The 19,108-nt window shown below is 36.8% G+C and overlaps 1 protein-coding gene and 2 long non-coding RNA genes across 4 annotated transcripts in view; 2 read left to right on the top strand and 1 right to left on the bottom strand.

The window, feature by feature from the left end:
- Window positions 1–356, top strand: part of poe (E3 ubiquitin-protein ligase-like protein poe) — a 41,173-nt gene extending 40,817 nt beyond the window's left edge. The window contains exon 12 of the mRNA XM_075296045.1: window positions 31–356. Coding sequence (XP_075152160.1) covers window positions 31–158 — 128 coding nt within the window. The 3' untranslated portion in view covers window positions 159–356. The remainder of the gene's footprint in view (window positions 1–30) is intronic.
- Window positions 1–19,108, top strand: part of LOC142226179 (uncharacterized) — a 248,939-nt gene that overhangs the window by 177,899 nt on the left and 51,932 nt on the right. The window lies entirely within an intron of this gene.
- LOC142223917 (uncharacterized) lies at window positions 3,376–4,640 on the bottom strand. 2 transcript variants are annotated; one of them, XR_012718963.1, is made up of 4 exons: window positions 4,291–4,640; window positions 4,005–4,174; window positions 3,849–3,937; window positions 3,376–3,783 (listed from the first exon to the last, which is right to left on the bottom strand). It is a non-coding gene; the product is annotated as an uncharacterized LOC142223917 (long non-coding RNA). The 2 variants fall into 2 exon arrangements; XR_012718962.1 differs by having other exon boundaries at window positions 4,005–4,640.

Here is a 19,108-nt window from a genome sequence, read left to right as displayed (position 1 = left end):
TATTGATGATAATCAAATCTTTCTATTAAGGTCTCTTTGGTGATATTGAAAATCCTCAGACATTTATTGAAGATGTTTTGACCTCTCTGCCCACAACAATATCGACATCATCAAGCTCGGCTGGAGGAGGCCCATCTTCGTCATCAACAAGTGGTTGAACACCATAAGAAATTTTACAATGAAATGCCGATTTAATGAATGCAATTTACTAACCCCGTACTAATAATCAGTCCCACAATAATGTAGTCCGTAGTTATTCGTTAGTCCGAAACGTAAGGAATCTAACGATTAAAATATTAAACATATTTGCACTTTAACCAGTATATTAATCAATAAATTATTCGTTCTATTGCAAATCGAGTTTTTTTTTTAATTTGTCTATAAGTTTTGAAGATCAATAATTGAAGTTTGATTTTGGCATATGTCCAACAAAAAGCATTGATGAGGATGTAAAAATCGGAAACAGCAGTCTTCTCAACAATTTGGATTGCAAAAAACTGCAATGAAATGCTAATTAGGTTAATTCGTGATAATCCCCCAAAAAATCAAAGAGTGAAAAAATCTAAAGTTTTATATGAAAAACTTTTCTTTGCCCATATCTCCTAAACTAAGCTTCGTAAAGCGAAAAGGATGTTAATTCGAAACTCAAAAATTTCTTCAAAATTCTGAAAAAATAAATGTTCACTTTAACATGGGGTTGTCATTGACGGGGTAAATTTACACTTTAGGACACGTCTTGGACTCGTTCCTAAGGGCACGTCCTGTGACATTTTAGTAGTAGCACTCCATAGACAGGTCCTCATGAACCAGTCTCGGACAAACTCTTGGGAATCTGCTTCATTTTGGTTATCTGAATAGCTCCAGAAATTAAAAACTTTTGAAATATGTTGAACAATAGGTTATTCTGGTAATTCTACTTCACCAAATTTGTAGATCCAATAAGATTTTTATATCAAGCGAGTATGGAAATCATTAAATTATGATTATTCAAAAAGTACGACAAACTGGATCACCTGTACCAGTCCTGTGATATGTCCCTCAGTGGCAATTTGCACCAATTTTCCGTAGGGAAACTAAATGCCCTAGAGCGAACAGGAAGTTAATTCATCCCGAAAAAAATCGAAAATTCCATCCAAATCCTTAAAAAAATCGAAATTTTTATATGAAAAGCCTATTTTCGTCATATCTCCTAAACTAAGCGCCTTAAGGCCGGTACTATGTTCATTCTTGCGAAAAATTTTTATAGAAACCATTATTTCGCACATAAGGTGTGTAATATGTTCCTTTTTCGAGTTGAAAACCACTTTATTTTCGCGATTACGTTTCCTTAAATAATCAAAATTATAAATTAAAACAAACTTATTCCTGTAAAGTCTTGCCGAAATCTAGAGGAACAAGAAACTGTGCATAAATTGAGTTAATTTATCTGATTTATATTGAACTGTTTTAATAAAGTAACCGCGAAAATTTCAACGCGAAAAGCGAACATAGTACTTACCTATAGAAAGCGATGTTTATTTAGGTAACAGGGAGAGCTATTTCATAGTGAGCGCTATGGAATTAAGTTGGTGGTTGCTGCTTGCTATTACAAAATTACATTTTATTTTACATTGGGCAATTGATCTGCTACTCCTTTGATCCTTTGTATATTTTCGGAACAAAACTATGATCCGTGTTTGCGTTATAAACCCACACAAATAGTTTTAATAAATAATTTTTTTCTTAATTCACATTGCAAATGGCGCCATGCTATAAACGTCAGTTTTCAACTCGAAAAAAAAAACATAGAACCACAAATGGAAAAATGTCGCAAGTTTTTCGAATTTTTTGGTTTTGTATGGAGTTTCAACGCGAAAACCGAACAGAGTACCGGCCTTTAGAACGAAAAGAAGCTTAATTCGTATTACCCCAAAAAAAATCCAAAACCTTAAATTTTTATACGAAAAACTTATTTTGCTCATATCTCCTATACTAAGCGTCCAAGAGGTGGTTGCTGCTTGCTATTACAAAATTACATTTTATTTTACATTGGGCAATTGATCTGCTACTCCTTTGATCCTTTGTATATTTTCGGAACAAAAATATGATCCGTGTTTGCGTTATAAACCCACACAAATAGTTTTAATAAATAATTTTTTTCTTAATTCACATTGCAAATGGCGCCATGCTATAAACGTCAGTTTTCAACTCGAAAAAAAAAACATAGAACCACAAACGGAAAAATGTCGCAAGTTTTTCGATTTTTTTGGTTTTGTATGGAGTTTCAACGCGAAAACCGAACAGAGTACCGGCCTTTAGAACGAAAAGAAGCTTAATTCGTATTACCCCAAAAAAATCCAAAACCTTAAATTTTTATACGAAAAACTTATTTTGCTCATATCTCCTATACTAAGCGTCAAAGAGCGAAAAGAAGGTTAATTCGTCATCAACCCCAAAAACTCAAAAATTCCTTCCAAATCCTGAAAAACCCTAGAGCGAACAGGAAGTTAATTCGTGATTACCCCCGAAAAATTCAAATCCTGAAAAAATCGAACTTTTTTGCTCATATCCATATCTCCTAAACTCCCAGAGCGAAAAGAAGATTAATGCGCGATCACCCCCAAAAAATTTTAAATTCCTTTCAAATCCTAAAAAAATCGAAATTTTTATATGGCTTTTGGTCATATCTTCTAAACTAAGCGTCGAGAGCGGAAAGAAGGTTAATTTGTGATCACCCCTAAAATATCCAAAATTCCCTCCAAATCCTGAAAAAGTCGATATTTTTAGACGAAAAACTTTTTGCTCATACCTCTTAAACTAAGCGTCCCAAAGGGGAAATTCGTAATCATCCCAAAAAAATCGATAATCGATGAAAAAACAAAGTGTTTCTATGAAAAACCTATCCAATAAACACAATCGTTTGAAAAATGCTAAATTTCAACAATTTTTCACACATTTTTTCACAGGATTAGTGTAATATTCAAGTTGAGAAATTGTTGAGAAGATCGCGTTCTCAACAAAAAACAGACATTACCCTCAACAGTAAAATTCAACACATTGAAATGTACCGCTACTCAAAAATTTCTCAGACAATTTTCGATGTGGGTCAAATTAAAAATTAACATTGTTGCAAATACTTTTCAACCAAAATTTGTATAAATGATATCCCCACTTCTAATTGAAAGTCAATGCCAAAATTCTATGAATTTTGTATAATTTATTCATTTTCATCAAAATAATATAAAATATATAATAATTGAAATGTACCGCTACTCAAAAATTTCTCAGACAATTTTCGATGTGGGACAAATTAAAAATTAACATTGTTGCAAATACTTTTCAACCAAAATTTGTATAAATGATATCCCCACTTCAAATTGAAAGTCAATGCCAAAATTCTATGAATTTTGTATAATTTATTCATTTTCATCAAAATAATATAAAATATATACTAATACACTACACAACATAATACATTACAATACTAATTTAGAAATAATAATCTTATTAAACATATCAACAAATAAGAACAAAACAACAAAACTTTAAATATCTTAAACTTGTCCTTCCTGTTGGTGTCATAAAACAGCATTAAAATTAATTAATATGCGGGCAATTTGAAATTAGGAACGTGCTGGACCGCGTGTTCGAATAGATTCCCAGCAGAAGGAATTCACAAAATATCCATTTTAAACTAATAAAATTGCTTCTGGAAACTTTTTCTTGTCGATACCACTCATTTTCATCATCATCGGTCAGCTTCTTAATGCTTGCAAGAATGTAGCATCCAAAGATTTAAGTTTTCTGCAAAGAGATTTAAATTTAGTGACTTTTCTAAAGTGTTGATTTAATTTTTCATATTGACTTACCAATTATTATAAACTATTAATTGTCCAACATTTTTCATGGGTCAGCTTTTTAATGTTTTCAAGAACGTAGAATCCATAATGTTAGTGTTCTGCAAAGAGCTATACATTTAATGACTTCCTTAAAGTTTTATTTCATTTTTTTTTATTTTCACTTACCTATTATTATAAACTATATGGAGTAAATTCAGTTATTTGTCTAAAATTTTCCAATTTTTTTATTTCTTCCAATTGACCACGAACTTCGTTGCACAAAGAAGTATTGAAAACCACATGGTTTTTTTAGTTGCATTTTAGGGTGGTGTTTTGTCAAAGTTTTCTCATATTATCTTCAACACATTTTCAAAGATTTCGTCAACATTTTGGCAAATTAGAATTAATTCGCAAACAATTTGAATTAAGATGAGCTGTTTCAAGTTGAATTGATGTCGAAAATTATATTTACCCTTAAGGCCGGTACTGTGTTCGGTTTTCGCGTTGAAACTCCATACAAAACCAAAAAATGCGAAAAATTTGCGAAATTTTTTCCATTTGTGATACTTTGTTTTTTCGTGTTGAAAAACTGACGTTTATAGCACGGCGCCATTTGCAATGTGAATTAAGAAATAATTTATTTTTTTAAAAACTATTTGTGCGGGTTTATAAATCAAACACGGACCATATTTTTGTTCCGAAACTATACAAAGGATCAAAGGAATAGCAGATCAATTGCCCAAGGAAAAATAAAATGTTATTTTGTAAAAACAAGCAACAACCACCAACTTAATCCAATATCGCTCCCTGTTAAATAGCGCTCCAAGCTACCTAAAAAAACGCCGCTTTCTATGTGCGAAATAATGGTTTCCATAAAAATTTTTCGCAAGAATGAACATAGTACCGGCCTTAAACTGAAAAGTTGTTGCATTTGAAAAACGCTCATCCTGTGTTTATTGGGTATTTTGCTCATATCTCCTAAACTAAGCGCCCAGAACGAAAAAATATTAATTCGTGATTATCCCAAAAATCGAAAATGCCATCCAAATCCTGAAAAAATCGATTTTTTTGTATTAAATTCTTGTCTTGAGTTACTTGTTTCAAGAGCAAAATATTACAAACATGTTTCAAGAGCAAAATATTATTTTTGGATGGTGACCATGTAACATTTTTATAGCAACCATTTTATTTTCTCGAAAATTATGTATCTGTTTTCGGAAAACATCTTATGTTTGGCGATAAAACAACATTTTTGCGATAAACATGTTACCCAATATACAAGAGCTTGTGGTGCCAACAAGACGGTGTCACATGCCACACAGCACACGTACACAGAAAAAATATCACCAAAATATTTCCAATTAAAAAGTTTACTGGAGTTGACAAAATTGTTCAAGTCATCATGCCGGTTCTGGGTCACCGCACTGTACACCACAAAGTTAGTTGTTCTGACTCACACGTGAGAACGCATTTTTCGAACTTCTGCAGACAGAAACTATAAACTACATATTTTGCCGGTAAAATTACAGTCGGATAAAATTTTGGTTCAAATTTTAGATGATTTTTAAAATTGTATTTCGTGCAATATGCAAGTGATTTTGCTTAATAAAATGTGCAAAAAATGTAAAAAAAACACATTAAAGTCTCAGAATCTGCTATTTATTTGTGTTTAAAATCTTCTAACTTTGCATACGATAGCTGTAGAACTTGGCCCACACAGAAAAAATGTGTACATTTTTCAGGTCAGTGACGGAGTGAAGTGTAGTTCAGAACACCTCTTAAGTGTAACACCTCACAAAAGCAATACATGTGTGTACCAGAACAGGGACGAATAAATTAATTGACATAAATAACTTTTTAATCAAGGTATAAGCATTAAGTTAATTAAGTCAATGATTAAAAATTTTTAAATTTTTAATTAAAAATCATAATTGATACAATTAATCAAATTCGGAAGACTAATTCAGTTAAAACCAGTAAGGAAAGTCTAAAGTCGGGCGGGGCCGACTATATTATACCCTGCACCACTTTGTAGATCTAAATTTTCGATACCATATCACATCCGTCAAATGTGTTGGGGCTAGAGGTCTGCACAATTCCATTTGTAAATGCAGAGTACACGTGTACTTGCTACATGAGTACATCTATTTGAGAGAGTCGCAAAATTATTGGTACACATTTTGATGAACACCAAAAGCCACGAGTAACTTCTAGTTGCTACTCTGATGTATTCACTACCAACAAACACATATTCCTCTTTCTCTCTTATTGAAGTGTACTCAGAGTGATCACGTCGAGTATGTTGCGAGAACAAAACTTCATAGAGTACTCCATGTACCACGTGCAGTTTCAGAAATACAAAAATAATAGCTACTCTCCATAATATATGTTTTGGTTTGTTATAAAGAACGGCAAACGTTAAGGTAAGTGTGCGACATACATAAATATATGAAATATGTGACATACATACATATCTATGATTAATAATAATGGAAAGTTTTGCTTCGCACATAACTGAGAAATACTTGTGGTACCACGTGAAGTGAAGAGAATCCATGTTGTACTTTTTCTCAAGTACTTACATTTTTATTGTTCCTTTTTTTCGGAACACATATTGTTTCGGATAAGTACTTGGTGGTATTTGACAAGCAAGTGTTCTCTTCACTTCACTACTTGCGCTCTGAGAGAAAGACAGTGTATGTACTATATTCGACAGCGAATTGCATACATGTAGTGAAAAGTTATTCGATGCAGACCTCTAGTTGGGGCTATATATAAAGGTTTGTCCCAAATACATACATTTAAATATCACTCGATCTGGAAGAATTTGATAGACTTCTACAAAATCTACAGACTCAAAATTTAAGTCGGCTAATGCACTAGGGTGGAACACAATGTTAGTAAAAAAATATGGGAAACATTTAAATCTGAAGCAATTTTAAGGAAACTTTGCAAAAGTTTATTTATGATTTATCGCTCGATATATATATGTATTAGAAGTTTAGGAAAATTAGAGTCATTTTTACAACTTTGCGACTAGGCAGTGGCGATTTTACAAGGAAATTGTTGGTATTTTGACCATTTTTGTCGAAATCAGAAAAACATATATATGGGAGCTATATCTAAATCTGAACCGATTTCAACCAAATTTGGCACGCATAGTTACAATGCTAATCCTACTCCCTGTGCAATATTTCAACTAAATCGGAGTTAAAAATTGGCCTCTGTGGTCATATGAGTGTAAATCGGGCGAAAGCTATATATGGGAGATATATCTAAATCTGAACCGATTTCAACCAAATTTGGCACGCATAGCTACAATGCTAATTCTACTCCCTGTGCAAAATTTCAACTAAATCGTAGTTAAAAATTGGCCTCTGTGGTCATATGAGTGTAAATCGGGCGAAAGCTATATATGGGAGATATATCCAAATCTGAACCGATTTCAACCAAATTTGGCACGCATAGGTACAATGCTAATTCTACTCCCTGTGCAAAATTTCAACCAAATCGGAGTTAAAAATTGGCCTCTTTGGGCAAATGAGTGTAAATCGGGCGAAAGCTATATATGAGAGCTATATCTAAATCTGAACCGATTTGGCTGGTATTTTGCAAGTTTTTCGAGATCCATAAAATATTCGGATGTACGGAATTTGAGGAAGATCGGTTGATATACACGCCAATTATGACCAGATCGGTGAAAAATATATATGGCAGCTATATCTAAATCTGAACCGATTTTTTCCAAAATCAATAGGGATCGTCTTTGAGCCGAAACAGGACCCTATACCAAATCTTAGGACAATCGGACTAAAACTGCGAGCTGTACTTTGCACACAAAAATACATCAACAGACAGACAGACGGACAGACAGACGGACAGACAGACGGACATCGCTAAATCGACTCAGAATTTAATTCTAAGCCGATCCGTATACTAAAAGGTTGGTCTATGATTACTCCTTCTTGGCGTTACATACAAATGCACAAACTTATTATACCCTGTACCACAGTAGTGGTGAAGGGTATAAAGAGTGGTGGACTTTTTATACCCTTCATCACAGATCTTTATACCCTTTATCACAGATCTAGTGATAATTGACGTATTTTCTTAAAATTTCGGCCAGCCAAATATTTTGGGGCTTTCGTAAGATATGCAAAATATCAGCCAAATCGGTTCAGATTTAGATATAGCTCCCATATATATCTTTAGTCCGATTTGAACTTATATGGCCTCAGAAGCCAGAGTTTTGCCCAGATTTACATCAAATTTTGCACAATGAGTACATTTAATAGTATCATTAAGTGTACCAAATTTCGTTGAAATCGGTTCAGATTTAGATATAGCTCCCATAAGTTTGTGCATTTGTATGTAACGCCAAGAAGGAAAAGTCTGAGACCCATCGTTTAGTATACCGATCGTCTTAGAATTAAATTCTGAGTCGATTTAGCGATGTCCGTCTGTCTGTCCGTCCGTCTGTCTGCATATGTAATTTTGTGTGCAAAGTACAGCTCGCAGTTTAAGTCCGATCGTCCTCAAATTTGGCACAGAGTTTTACATTGGCTCAAAGACAATCGCTATTGATTTTGAAAAAAAGGGGTTATGATTTAGATATAGCTGTCATATATATTTATCACCGATGTTGTCATAATTGACGTATTTATCAACGTATTTTATCAAAATTTCGGGCAGCCAAATATTTTGGGGCTTTCATGAGATATGCAAAATATCAGCCAAATCGGTTCAGATTTAGATATAGCTCCCATATATATCATTCGTCCGATTTCGACTAATATGGCCTCAAAAGCCAGAGGTTTGCTTCAAATTTTCCACAAGGTGTACGTTTAATGGTATCGTTAAGCGTGCCAAATTTGGATCAAATCGGTTCAGATTTTGATATAGCTCCCATATATATGTTCCGTCCGATTTGCCCTTATATGGCTTCAAAAGCCAGAGTTTTGCCCTGAGTTGCTTCAAATTTGGCATAAGGAGTACGATTAATAGTATCGTTAAGTGTGCCAAATTTGGTTGAAATTGGTTCAGATTTAGATATAGCTCCCATATATGTATATCTTTCGCAGGATTATTATTCTAACTACGCATGTCAAATTTGGTCAAAATCGGTTTATATTTAGATATAGCTCCCATATATATGTACGCCAGAGTAGGGGAAATATGGTAGAATGTTTCATATTTTAGACCCATTTTCAATGGGAGTTTCCTCCAATTGATTCGATAGTTTCCACATAGAATACATTTAATATGCTATTTAAGTGTGTCATCTGGATCTAATATGGCCAAAATACAAACATTTTACACAAAATTCTGTGATGATTTCCCCATATCGTAGTCATATCCTACACACTGTAATGCCAAACTTTCCACAGAATGGTCGGATTTTCAATAAACCTCTGACTTGTGGAAATATCGCCCGAATTGCCCAAATAATATATCACAACCCACAATTGAGCACATATGTTGGCGATATTTAACCAATATCCTTGTAAAATCGCCACTGCTGAGTAGCAAAAATTAAAAAATATTACTCAAATTGTCCTATGTCTCGAATACATATGTATCGCCCGAAAAATCATAAATGCTATTTTGTACAATTGCATCAAAATTGATCTAGCTTTATATTTCCCATATTTATACCCTTCACCACTACTGTGGTACAGGGTATACTAAGTTTGTGCATTTGTATGTAATGCCAAGAAGGAAAAACCTGAGACCCATCGTTTAGTATACCGATCGTCTCAGAATTAAATTCTGAGTCGATTTAGTCTGTCTGTCCGTCCGTCTGTCTGTTCATGTATTTTTGTGCGCAAAGTACAAGTCGCGATTTAAGTCCGATCGTCCTCAAATTTGGCATAGGGTCGTTTTTTTGGGACAAAGGCAATCGCTATTGATTTTGGAAAAAATCGGTTCAGATATATCTAAAGCTGTCATATATATTTATACCCGATCTGGTTTTTTACTAACATTGTGTGTCATCCCAGGGCGTTACCCGATTTAAATTTTAATTCTAGAGTTTTTGTAAAAGTACAAAAAATTGTGTCCATTAAAAGTATTTGCATCTGGAAATGCAAAGCTTTTATAGCTCCCAGCAAATTTGAAGTAGTTGAGATGGTAACACAAATCTTTGTCTACATAGTGGTGAAGGGTATAATATAGTCGGCCCCGCCCGACTTCTTACTTGTTTTTGAATAAAAATTTATTTCAAACAATTAATGTTCATCAAACTAAAAATACAAAGTCAGATAAAGGTAAGTACTATGTTCGGTTTTCGAGTTGAAAATCAATTTATTTTCGCGATTAATTTTCCGGAAATAATCAAAATTATAAATGAAAACAAACATATTCCCATAATGTCTTGCCGAAGCTTAGAGGAACAAGAAACTGCGCATCAATTGCGTTAATTTATCTGCTTTATATTGAACTGTTTTAATAAAGTAACCGCGAAATTTTCAACTCGAAAATCGAATATAGTACTTACCTTAAGAAAGTAAAAAAAAAAAATAGTCACGTGTGTTTTATTATTCATCTATGGAGTAATTCTTACAGACTAAAAAAGCTATACTACAATATTTACAAATGGTATCTTATGCCTAAGTATTTAATAATAGTGTTATATTTCTTTTTATATTGTTACGAATTTGATAATTATAGATTTAAGTTTATTAAATTAGTTTCCGTTAATTTAAAATTTCAAATTGTAACGATAAAATTTCGTATGGACATTGCGACGCATGAGTTTGATTATAAGGAAGACATTGATGAATCAATACTCATCAATACCAGCAGTGTAGAAACTCCGTCTGTGGCTTCGAGTGTTGTGGATTACACATCAATGCTCAGTGTTTTGAGCAAAATTATGGAAGAAAACTAGAAAAATCATGTATGAGAATTCTAGAAAAATGGAAGAAAATTCTAGAAAATTGCTGAAAGAAAATGCCCTACAAATGGAAGCAAGTTCTAGAAAATTGGCATTTCTGAAGGCATTGAGAAACGCTCGGACCAAATAGAAAATCAAATTGTGGAATTGGATAAGAAAGTTCTTTCCGTGGATGAGAAAATTGTGGTTCATGATGAGAAGTTTCTACACATCGAGAAAAAAAATGTCAGAACTGGAAATTAAAGGTGGTAAAGGTGGTTGATGGCTCAACGTCATTTGATGTCTTCAAATTCCAATTCGAAATGGTTGCTTTTAGAAATTTGTGGAATGACGATGATAAAGCAATTGAACTTCTGTTGGCATTATAGGGCAATGCTGCTGATGTGATACAAAGCATTCCCTCTGCTTCCAGAAATAACTATAATAAAGTAATAGCTGCACTACAACGCAAGTACGGTGGAATGGAATTAAGAGGAAGAGTCCAGAAGTCAAATGAGACTCTACAAGACTTTGGAACAGAGGTTGAGCGGTTGGTTCTTTTGGCATACCCTGGAGAGAATCATCCTCTTATATATCTATCAAGATTGAGATTTTTGTAAATGTGCAACATATGCCGCACAAAAAGCTACATTCACAGAAACAATAACATTTGCACTTGTACAAGAGACTGCGAGAGTGCTGGCGCAGCCACAAATGCAGAGTGTATGTAAGGTGGAGACCGATTGTGAAGAATCGAAATCCGTGATTGAGTTGATAAAGTTGGCATACAAGTTATTGACCAAACCTTGACACGACGGCATTGCAATCTAGAAAGCACACACTACTCGAAAGCTGAACCAAAGGAGACAGTTGTAAATGTTTGGCGGAGTTCCATAAGGAGGTCATCTGGGAATAACCAAAATAGCGGAGAAAGTGAAGCAACGATTCTACTGGATGCCAGAAATCAATAGCTGAATGGGTGGCCAATTGCGAGAAGTGCATGAAGGCGAAAGGTCCAACAAGGAAAAGTCGAGGTCCTATGCAAGAGTATAGACCAGGAGCCCCGTTTGAAAGAATAGCAATGGACGTGGCAGGCCCTTTCCCAATAAGTGATTCTGGAAACCATTATGTCCTTGTGGTCATGGATTACTTCAGCAAATGCCCGGAGGTGTATGCAATTCCAAACCAAGAGGCAAAAACTATTGTGGATGTGGTCAACAAAAACTGGATATGTCGCTACGGTGTGCCGTCCGAGATTCACTCAGACCAGGAAAGAATTTGAATCGGCCATATTGAAAGAGATGTGTGAATCCTATGGCATCAAGAATACGAGGACTACGCCATTCATCCACAATCCGATGGCATGGTAGAAAGATTTAATCGTACTCTGGAGGAACATCTTCGAAAAGTGGTGGACAACGGCCAGAGGGACTGGGACGAGCATATACCAAAGTTTTTGCTGTCCTATAGATCTGCCAGTCATGATTCCACCTCTCGAACACCGGCCAATGTTCTATTCGGAACTAAGTTGAAGTTGCCTGGAGATCTGATATTCGGCGCTAAACCTAATGAGCTCTCCATGGAAGAAAACAGAAACGACATCCCAAACACTTTCGGTGAAGTTCACGAATCAGTGCGCAACAAAATAAAAATGGTCAGCAACAGAATGAAGGCGAGATACGATAGGTTAGGTTAGGTTAAAGTGGCAGCCCGATTAAGATTCAGGCTCACTTAGACTATTCAGTCCATTGTGATACCACATTAACTAAAAGTACCTATTACATATGGGCACTTCTAGTTTTAACCGCTGAACCTTCTTGATTATTTTTCTTTGTTGAACCAACCAGATTGTTCCAAAAACAGTAGCAGACTGCTTAAGTTAACGTTTTCCAGATCCGCCAGTAATCTGAAGCTATATGCTCCTAAAAGTTGCTTGCGCTTTACACAAAATGCAGGACACTCACACAAGAGGTGTTTAATTGATTCTTTTTCCTCCGCATCATGACAGCTCATACAATAGTCATTATACTTCGCGCCAATAGTTTTTGCAAAATCGCCTATCAGGCAGCGACCCGTTATAGCAGATATCAGGAGTGATATCTGACGTCTCGAGAACATTAGCATATCTAGTGTGCGGTTTAAGTTGAAATGGGGCCATATTTGCTTGGTGTCGTTACAACCCTTGCAATTCTCCCATCGAACATTTGCCATCATAACAGCCTTCTCACGTAGCATGAGCTTGCAGGTAGCTAGGGGCATACCAACAAATTCTAGTTCCCCTGGAATATGTAAGGTAGTCCCTAGCCTTGCCAACTCATCCGCTTCGCAGTTCCCCGGTATGTTCCTATGGCCAGGCACCCATATTAGGTGAATATTGTACTGCTCAGCCATCTCATTGAGAGATTTGCGGCAGTCGATGGCCGTTTTCGAGTTGAGGAACACAGAGTCCAAGGATTTTATTGCAGGTTGACTGTCTGAGTATATATTAATGCCCACATTTTTTGGAACATTACTTCTCAGCCAATTCGCCACCTCTCTTATTGCTAATATTTCAGCCTGAAAAACACTACAGTGATTAGGTAATCTTTTCGCTATTCGAAGTTCCAGATCATTAGAATATACTCCGAACCCCACTTGTCCATCCAATTTGGAGCCATCAGTGTAGAAATCTATATATTCTTTATTCCCCGGGGTCTGTGTGCACCACGCCTCACTGTTGGGGATTAGAGTCTCAAACTTCTTGTCGAAAAGTGGACTCGCCAAAGTGTAATCCACTACGTTAGGCACATCTGACATTATTTTGAGGACAGAACTGTGACCGTAACCTTTTTCCGACCACAGCGATAGTTCGCGCAACCGCACAGCCGTTGTTGCAGCTGACTGTTTGGCCAAAATGTCTAAAGGCAATAGATGCAGCACGACATTAAGGGAATTTGTTCCTGTCTTGCTGAATGCGCCTGAAATACACAAACACGCCATACGCTGAACTTTATCTAAACAAGTCGGTTTCTGAAGCGCCGGCCACCAGACTACAACACCATATAGCATTATAGGTCTAACCACTGCCGTGTATAGCCAATGCACAATTTTTGGTTTCAGTCCCCACTTTTTTCCTATTGCCTTTTTGCACGAGTACAAAGCTACAGTTGCCTTTCTCGCCCTTTCTTCAATATTAAGCTTAAAGTTCAGCTTCCTGTCCAAAATAACGCCAAGGTATTTTGCACATTCACCAAAGGGAATTTCAATACCCCCTAAGGAAATAGGCCTAACCGTGGGAGTTTTGCGATCGTTGCAGTACATGACTAATTCTGTCTTTGCAGGATTTACCCCAAGACCATTGTCTTTCGCCCATTTCTCAGTCATCCGGAGGGCCCTCTGAATAATATCTCTGATTGTGGATGGGAATTTTCCCCTGACTGCCAGAGCCACATCATCTGCGTATGCCACCACTTTTATCCTTTCTTTTTCTAGAGTAACCAGAAGGCTATTTATAGCAACATTCCAAAGAAGAGGTGATAGAACTCCTCCTTGGGGAGTGCCTCTGTTCACATACCTTTGTATGTTTGCTTGTCCTAGTGTGGCTGAAATACGTCTCTTCATTAGCAGTTCGTCTAACAGCCTGAGTATACATGGATCAACATTCAGAGTTGTCAGTCCATTTAATATCGAGCTCGGATGGACATTATTGAACGCCCCTTCGATGTCTAGAAACGCCACGATTGTGTATTCTTTGACAGATAGTGAGCTTTCAATAAAGCTGACTAGCTCATGTAGTGCGGTCTCAGTAGACCTGCCCTTCGAGTATGCATGCTGTCCTTTCGAGAACAACGTTGAATCGATGCTAGTTCTAAGATAAATATCTATCATCCTCTCCAGAGTCTTAAGTAGGAATGAGGATAAGCTGATTGGTCGGAAATCCTTCGCCCTCGAGTGAGAGGCTTTTCCCGCTTTAGGTATGAAAACGACTTTTGTTTCCCTCCACTTTCCTGGGATGTATGATAAGTTGATACATCCTTTATATATCACTGACAACCAGGGGATAATTTTGTCAATTACAGCTTGTAATTCCGCCGGAGTAATTCCATCAGGTCCGGGGGATTTGAATGGTCCAAAGCTATTTAGCGCCCATCTTATTCTAGTTTCCGATACAATTTCCTCGACAGGAAACGACCGCTGAGCAACTGTGGCACCGCCAGTACATGGTTCAACCGTCTGATTTCCAGGAAAATGTGTGTCCAATAGTACCTCCAGCGTCTCCTCACTGGACGTTGTCCAATTTCCCTCCGATGTTTTAATGAAACCTGGAGCGGAGTTGGTGGATGCTAGAACTTTCCGTAGTCTGGAAGCCTCGGACGTATTCTCAATACTGCTGCAATAGTCATTCCAAGAGTTATGCTGAGCCTTTCTCAGTTCTCGCTTGTATCCTCTCAGATTCCTCTTGTAAGCGTCCCAGTCCTCAGGGGCTCTGGTGGACTTTGCCTTGTTAAAGAGCTTCCTGCAGGATTTCCTCATATTACTTAATTCCGTAGACCACCATGGTGGTCGATGTTTCCCCCTTGGCTTTCCTCTAGGGCATGCAGCTTTCAGTGAGATGTTGAAGGCCTTAGTAATCCGCTCCACTGCGTGTTCGATATCTTGCACATTTCTCATATTTGTCTCTGTTATTTCCGGTATCATCATATTGAACGATTCCCTATACCTATTCCAGTCAGCTTTCCTAACATTTGGCGAAAATATGGTCTTGGTGATATGAACATCAAATTTGAAACTGATGTAGCGATGATCTGAGAAGCTGTGTTCACTTAAAACCTGCCACTCAGATATCATTTCATTCAGTTCTTGCGAGGCCAAGGTGATGTCCAAAACCTCTTGCCTGTTTTTAGTGACAAAGGTTGGGGCATCTCCCTTGTTGCAAACTACCAGATTAGTACGCAAAATAAACTCTATTAGCGACTCTCCCCTTGCATTAGTATCACTACTTCCCCAAATACTATGATGCGCATTCGCATCGCATCCCATAATGAGTTTCGTCTTTGTTTTCAGTGACTCCTCAACTAAGGTCTTAACGGCACATGGAGGCATCTCCCTGTCATGTCCCATATAGACCGAAGATACCCAATATTTGCATTTGGCTATTTCTAAATTGGCAACGACAGTGTCTGCATTGCACATTGAAGGAAGCAGAAACAAGTTAAGCTCGTTTTTAGCAATTATACAGGCTCGAATTACATCATTACCAGTATACTGCAATAGTTTGAACCCCGGAGTACTTAATTCACATATTTTGTTTCTATAAACATATGGTTCTTGAATAAGAACTATGTCTATGTCCCCTTTCATCAGGAGAACTTTTAAGGCAGCACATGCAGCCTTACAATGATGAAGATTTATCTGGAGGATCCGTAGGACCATCGAGATTTTCAACAACCGTCACATCAGCCGCTTCAATCGAGTCATCAAGAATGTCCTCTTCAGAGATATCGGTGACTCTCGCAATAACCATAGGTTCGACTTTGGTGAGTTCTGAGGCAATAGAAGCCTCCTCACGCATACGGTATCTATCCATGTCTTCAACTTTGGTATCTCCCTCGACTTCGCAAGAGGATCCGCTTACTTCTGATTCAGACAGGGGCTTGTCCATTTCTGAATCCTTTAGCTGATCGTTTTTATACACCTTCATTTGGATATAATGAAAGCCATAACATACACGGCCCTGGGACTTTGCCAGATGTGGCAAAGACTGAGTGTTCAATATAAACACTGCATGCCGTCTTGGTCCATCCACTTCATCCAAACGGCCAACCTTCCAATCAGCTGTTGGAAGATCTGGATTGCATCGTTTCAGTCTATTTAAAATAGATTCAGGGTCAGAAGGGTTTGCAGGTATCCAGGCATGTGCTCTAGGTCTAGCCGGTATGTCTTTCTTCTCGACTAACTCTAGAGCAGCTCCTTCCCAAACTTCACCAATTAGTATCAGAGCAGCTTTAAAACATTCTATAGACCTCTGGTCCTCAAATGCGACTAGCTTAAATCGTCCTTGATACCAACCAGCCTCTTGGTGTCGAGGATCTGGGCCGGGAAACTTTTCCAGCACCTGTGAGTAGACGACAGACAGAGCATTCTCAATTTCCCCCCATTTTTGCTTTGGAACCATACCGTCCAATGCTCCTTTATTAATGATAGCCATCACAAGGCTATCTTTAGCAACTGAGGCAAACGATCTTTGATCCCTTTTGGAGGATGGCAGCTCATCCGGCGATCGTTCCCTTTTTCCAGTCTCAAGAATTCCTTGAGCCCATTTTAAGGAATCGCTTTGTTTAGCCGACAGCGTGCTTGGGTCGACTGATCCTAACTTCTTTAGGATAAACAAAGCATTTCTGCGTTCCTTGAATCTCTTTCGTGAGGGATTACCTCCTTTTGATGTCGTTACCTTAGAAAAAGTTCGACTTGTCAGAGTGTCGCCACCTGTCGACCCGTCTACAGGTCGACTAATTGGGCCTAACTCTTGGTCATTGCCCAGATTTATAACCCCAGTCGATACCCGTCCACTGGGCCCTGAAGTTAGCAACCCAGTGGATGACTTGGAATTTCGCTGCATGGTGGCTTAATATCCCACCACACTTGAAATTCGTAGTAGGTACCTATTACGATGAGTTTATCCGCTATTGAAAAACACGTCCGTTCCGTTCGACGGTTGAATAGAGAAAACGATCGTTCTGTAAATACTGAGGGCTTCCAAGAAGAAGAATTGGTTCTGCTATTTAACCCGCAACGAAAGAAAGGATTGTGTCCTAAACTGCAAACACAGTGGGAAGGCCCATACGAAGTCATCAAGAAGATCAATGATAGGGCTGTTTTCTTTTTGCACTGGATGCAACATTTGTATGAGCTATCCAGAACATCGTTGCACTGGTGTTCTATCCAGAACATCTCATCAGTGCAAGTCGCGCCGATGTTGCCAGATTGTATTTTGATAAAGTGATGCTTCTTTGTTTCACAATAGCAATTTATTGTGACTAATTTATCGAAAAACATGAAATTCAAAGAGGTACAGTATCATAAATAATCGCAGCAGTAAATATTTATTACTAATTGGAGCATTTTATACAATAAAAATGCAAGATTTCACTTCTTTTCTGTGATTGTTTTTAAACAGCTGATGACAGTGTTGCATATTTTTTGAGATGTCCTGGATAAACGAGTACTCTGTTTTCTTTTAGTCCTTCACGGCTTAGCATATCCAGTGCAAAAAGAAAACAGCCCTGATGTTGTATACCGGATTCAGAAGGACGACAGCCCTAGACCAAAGATGAAAGTTGTACATCTGGAACGATTGGCTCCTTACGGAACAGGTTCTGTGCCTGTTCGGGACGAACAGGCTTAAGCGGGAGGCAGTGTTACGAATTTGATAATTATAGATTTAAGTTTATTTAAATTAGTTTCCGTTAATTTCAAATTTCAAATTGTAGCGATAAAATTTCCTTATCACTTGTTGGAATCATCTATTCATTTTCTGGTACTTTCCTAAATTTCTTTTATTTTCTTTTTGTTTGCTTATTTTCATATCGAAATGTTAGTTCTTACTCTCATAGTACACTGAAAAAACCCACCAGGAAGAAAAATGTCGGTTAATTTTAGAAAATTTTGAACATTTTTAGAAAATTTTAACTAAACAGTATAACAAACGCAGGCATCACGCCGATGTCATAAAAATAAGTAAATATTTTTCGACAAATTCAAGAAAATTTATTAGACATAATTAAGTTTTTTTCACTTGTTAAAGAAAATTGTGTAGTTTGAAGGAACAAATTGGAGTTCAAAATTGCAAGAATGTCTTTAGTGACATACGAAGTTCATGATGAACGCATTTGTAGTAAAATTTACAAATTTAAAGAAATATTGAACTATTTTTTGGAAGACACGAATTTAGTTAATCTTTATCCTTCATTTGTGTATATTTTTATCCTCGGTTTTAGTTAATTTAACTAACGTACACAAAAAATTATTAGAGTAGAGGAAACTTTCTCCAAACATAATAATTCCATGAACTAAACGAAAGTTAAATTGGCTTTAGTGAAATAGAGAGTTCACTTTTTTTGAGTGTATAACAACCCCTTTGCTTTGTTATTTTGCATTGCCATTTCATCTCATTGTCTATTGTCATTGTTATTGTTGTTGTAGTAGTGCGAGCATATATCTATGTGAGTATATATGTGTTTGGGAGCTACATATATATTAATGGACCGATTTCGACCAATTTTTGCATGGGTGTTTGAGGCCATATATTAACACCACATACCAAATTTCAACCGAATCGGTTGAATTTTGCTCTTCCACGAGGCTCCTGAGATCAAATTTGTGGATCGGTTTATATGGGGGCTATATATAATTATGGACCGATGTGGACCAATTTTTG

The sequence above is a fragment of the Haematobia irritans genome, chromosome 2 (assembly GCF_050003625.1).
Source record: "Haematobia irritans isolate KBUSLIRL chromosome 2, ASM5000362v1, whole genome shotgun sequence".
Lineage (NCBI taxonomy): Eukaryota > Metazoa > Arthropoda > Insecta > Diptera > Muscidae > Haematobia > Haematobia irritans.
This window is presented reverse-complemented; position numbering and strand designations above follow the sequence as displayed.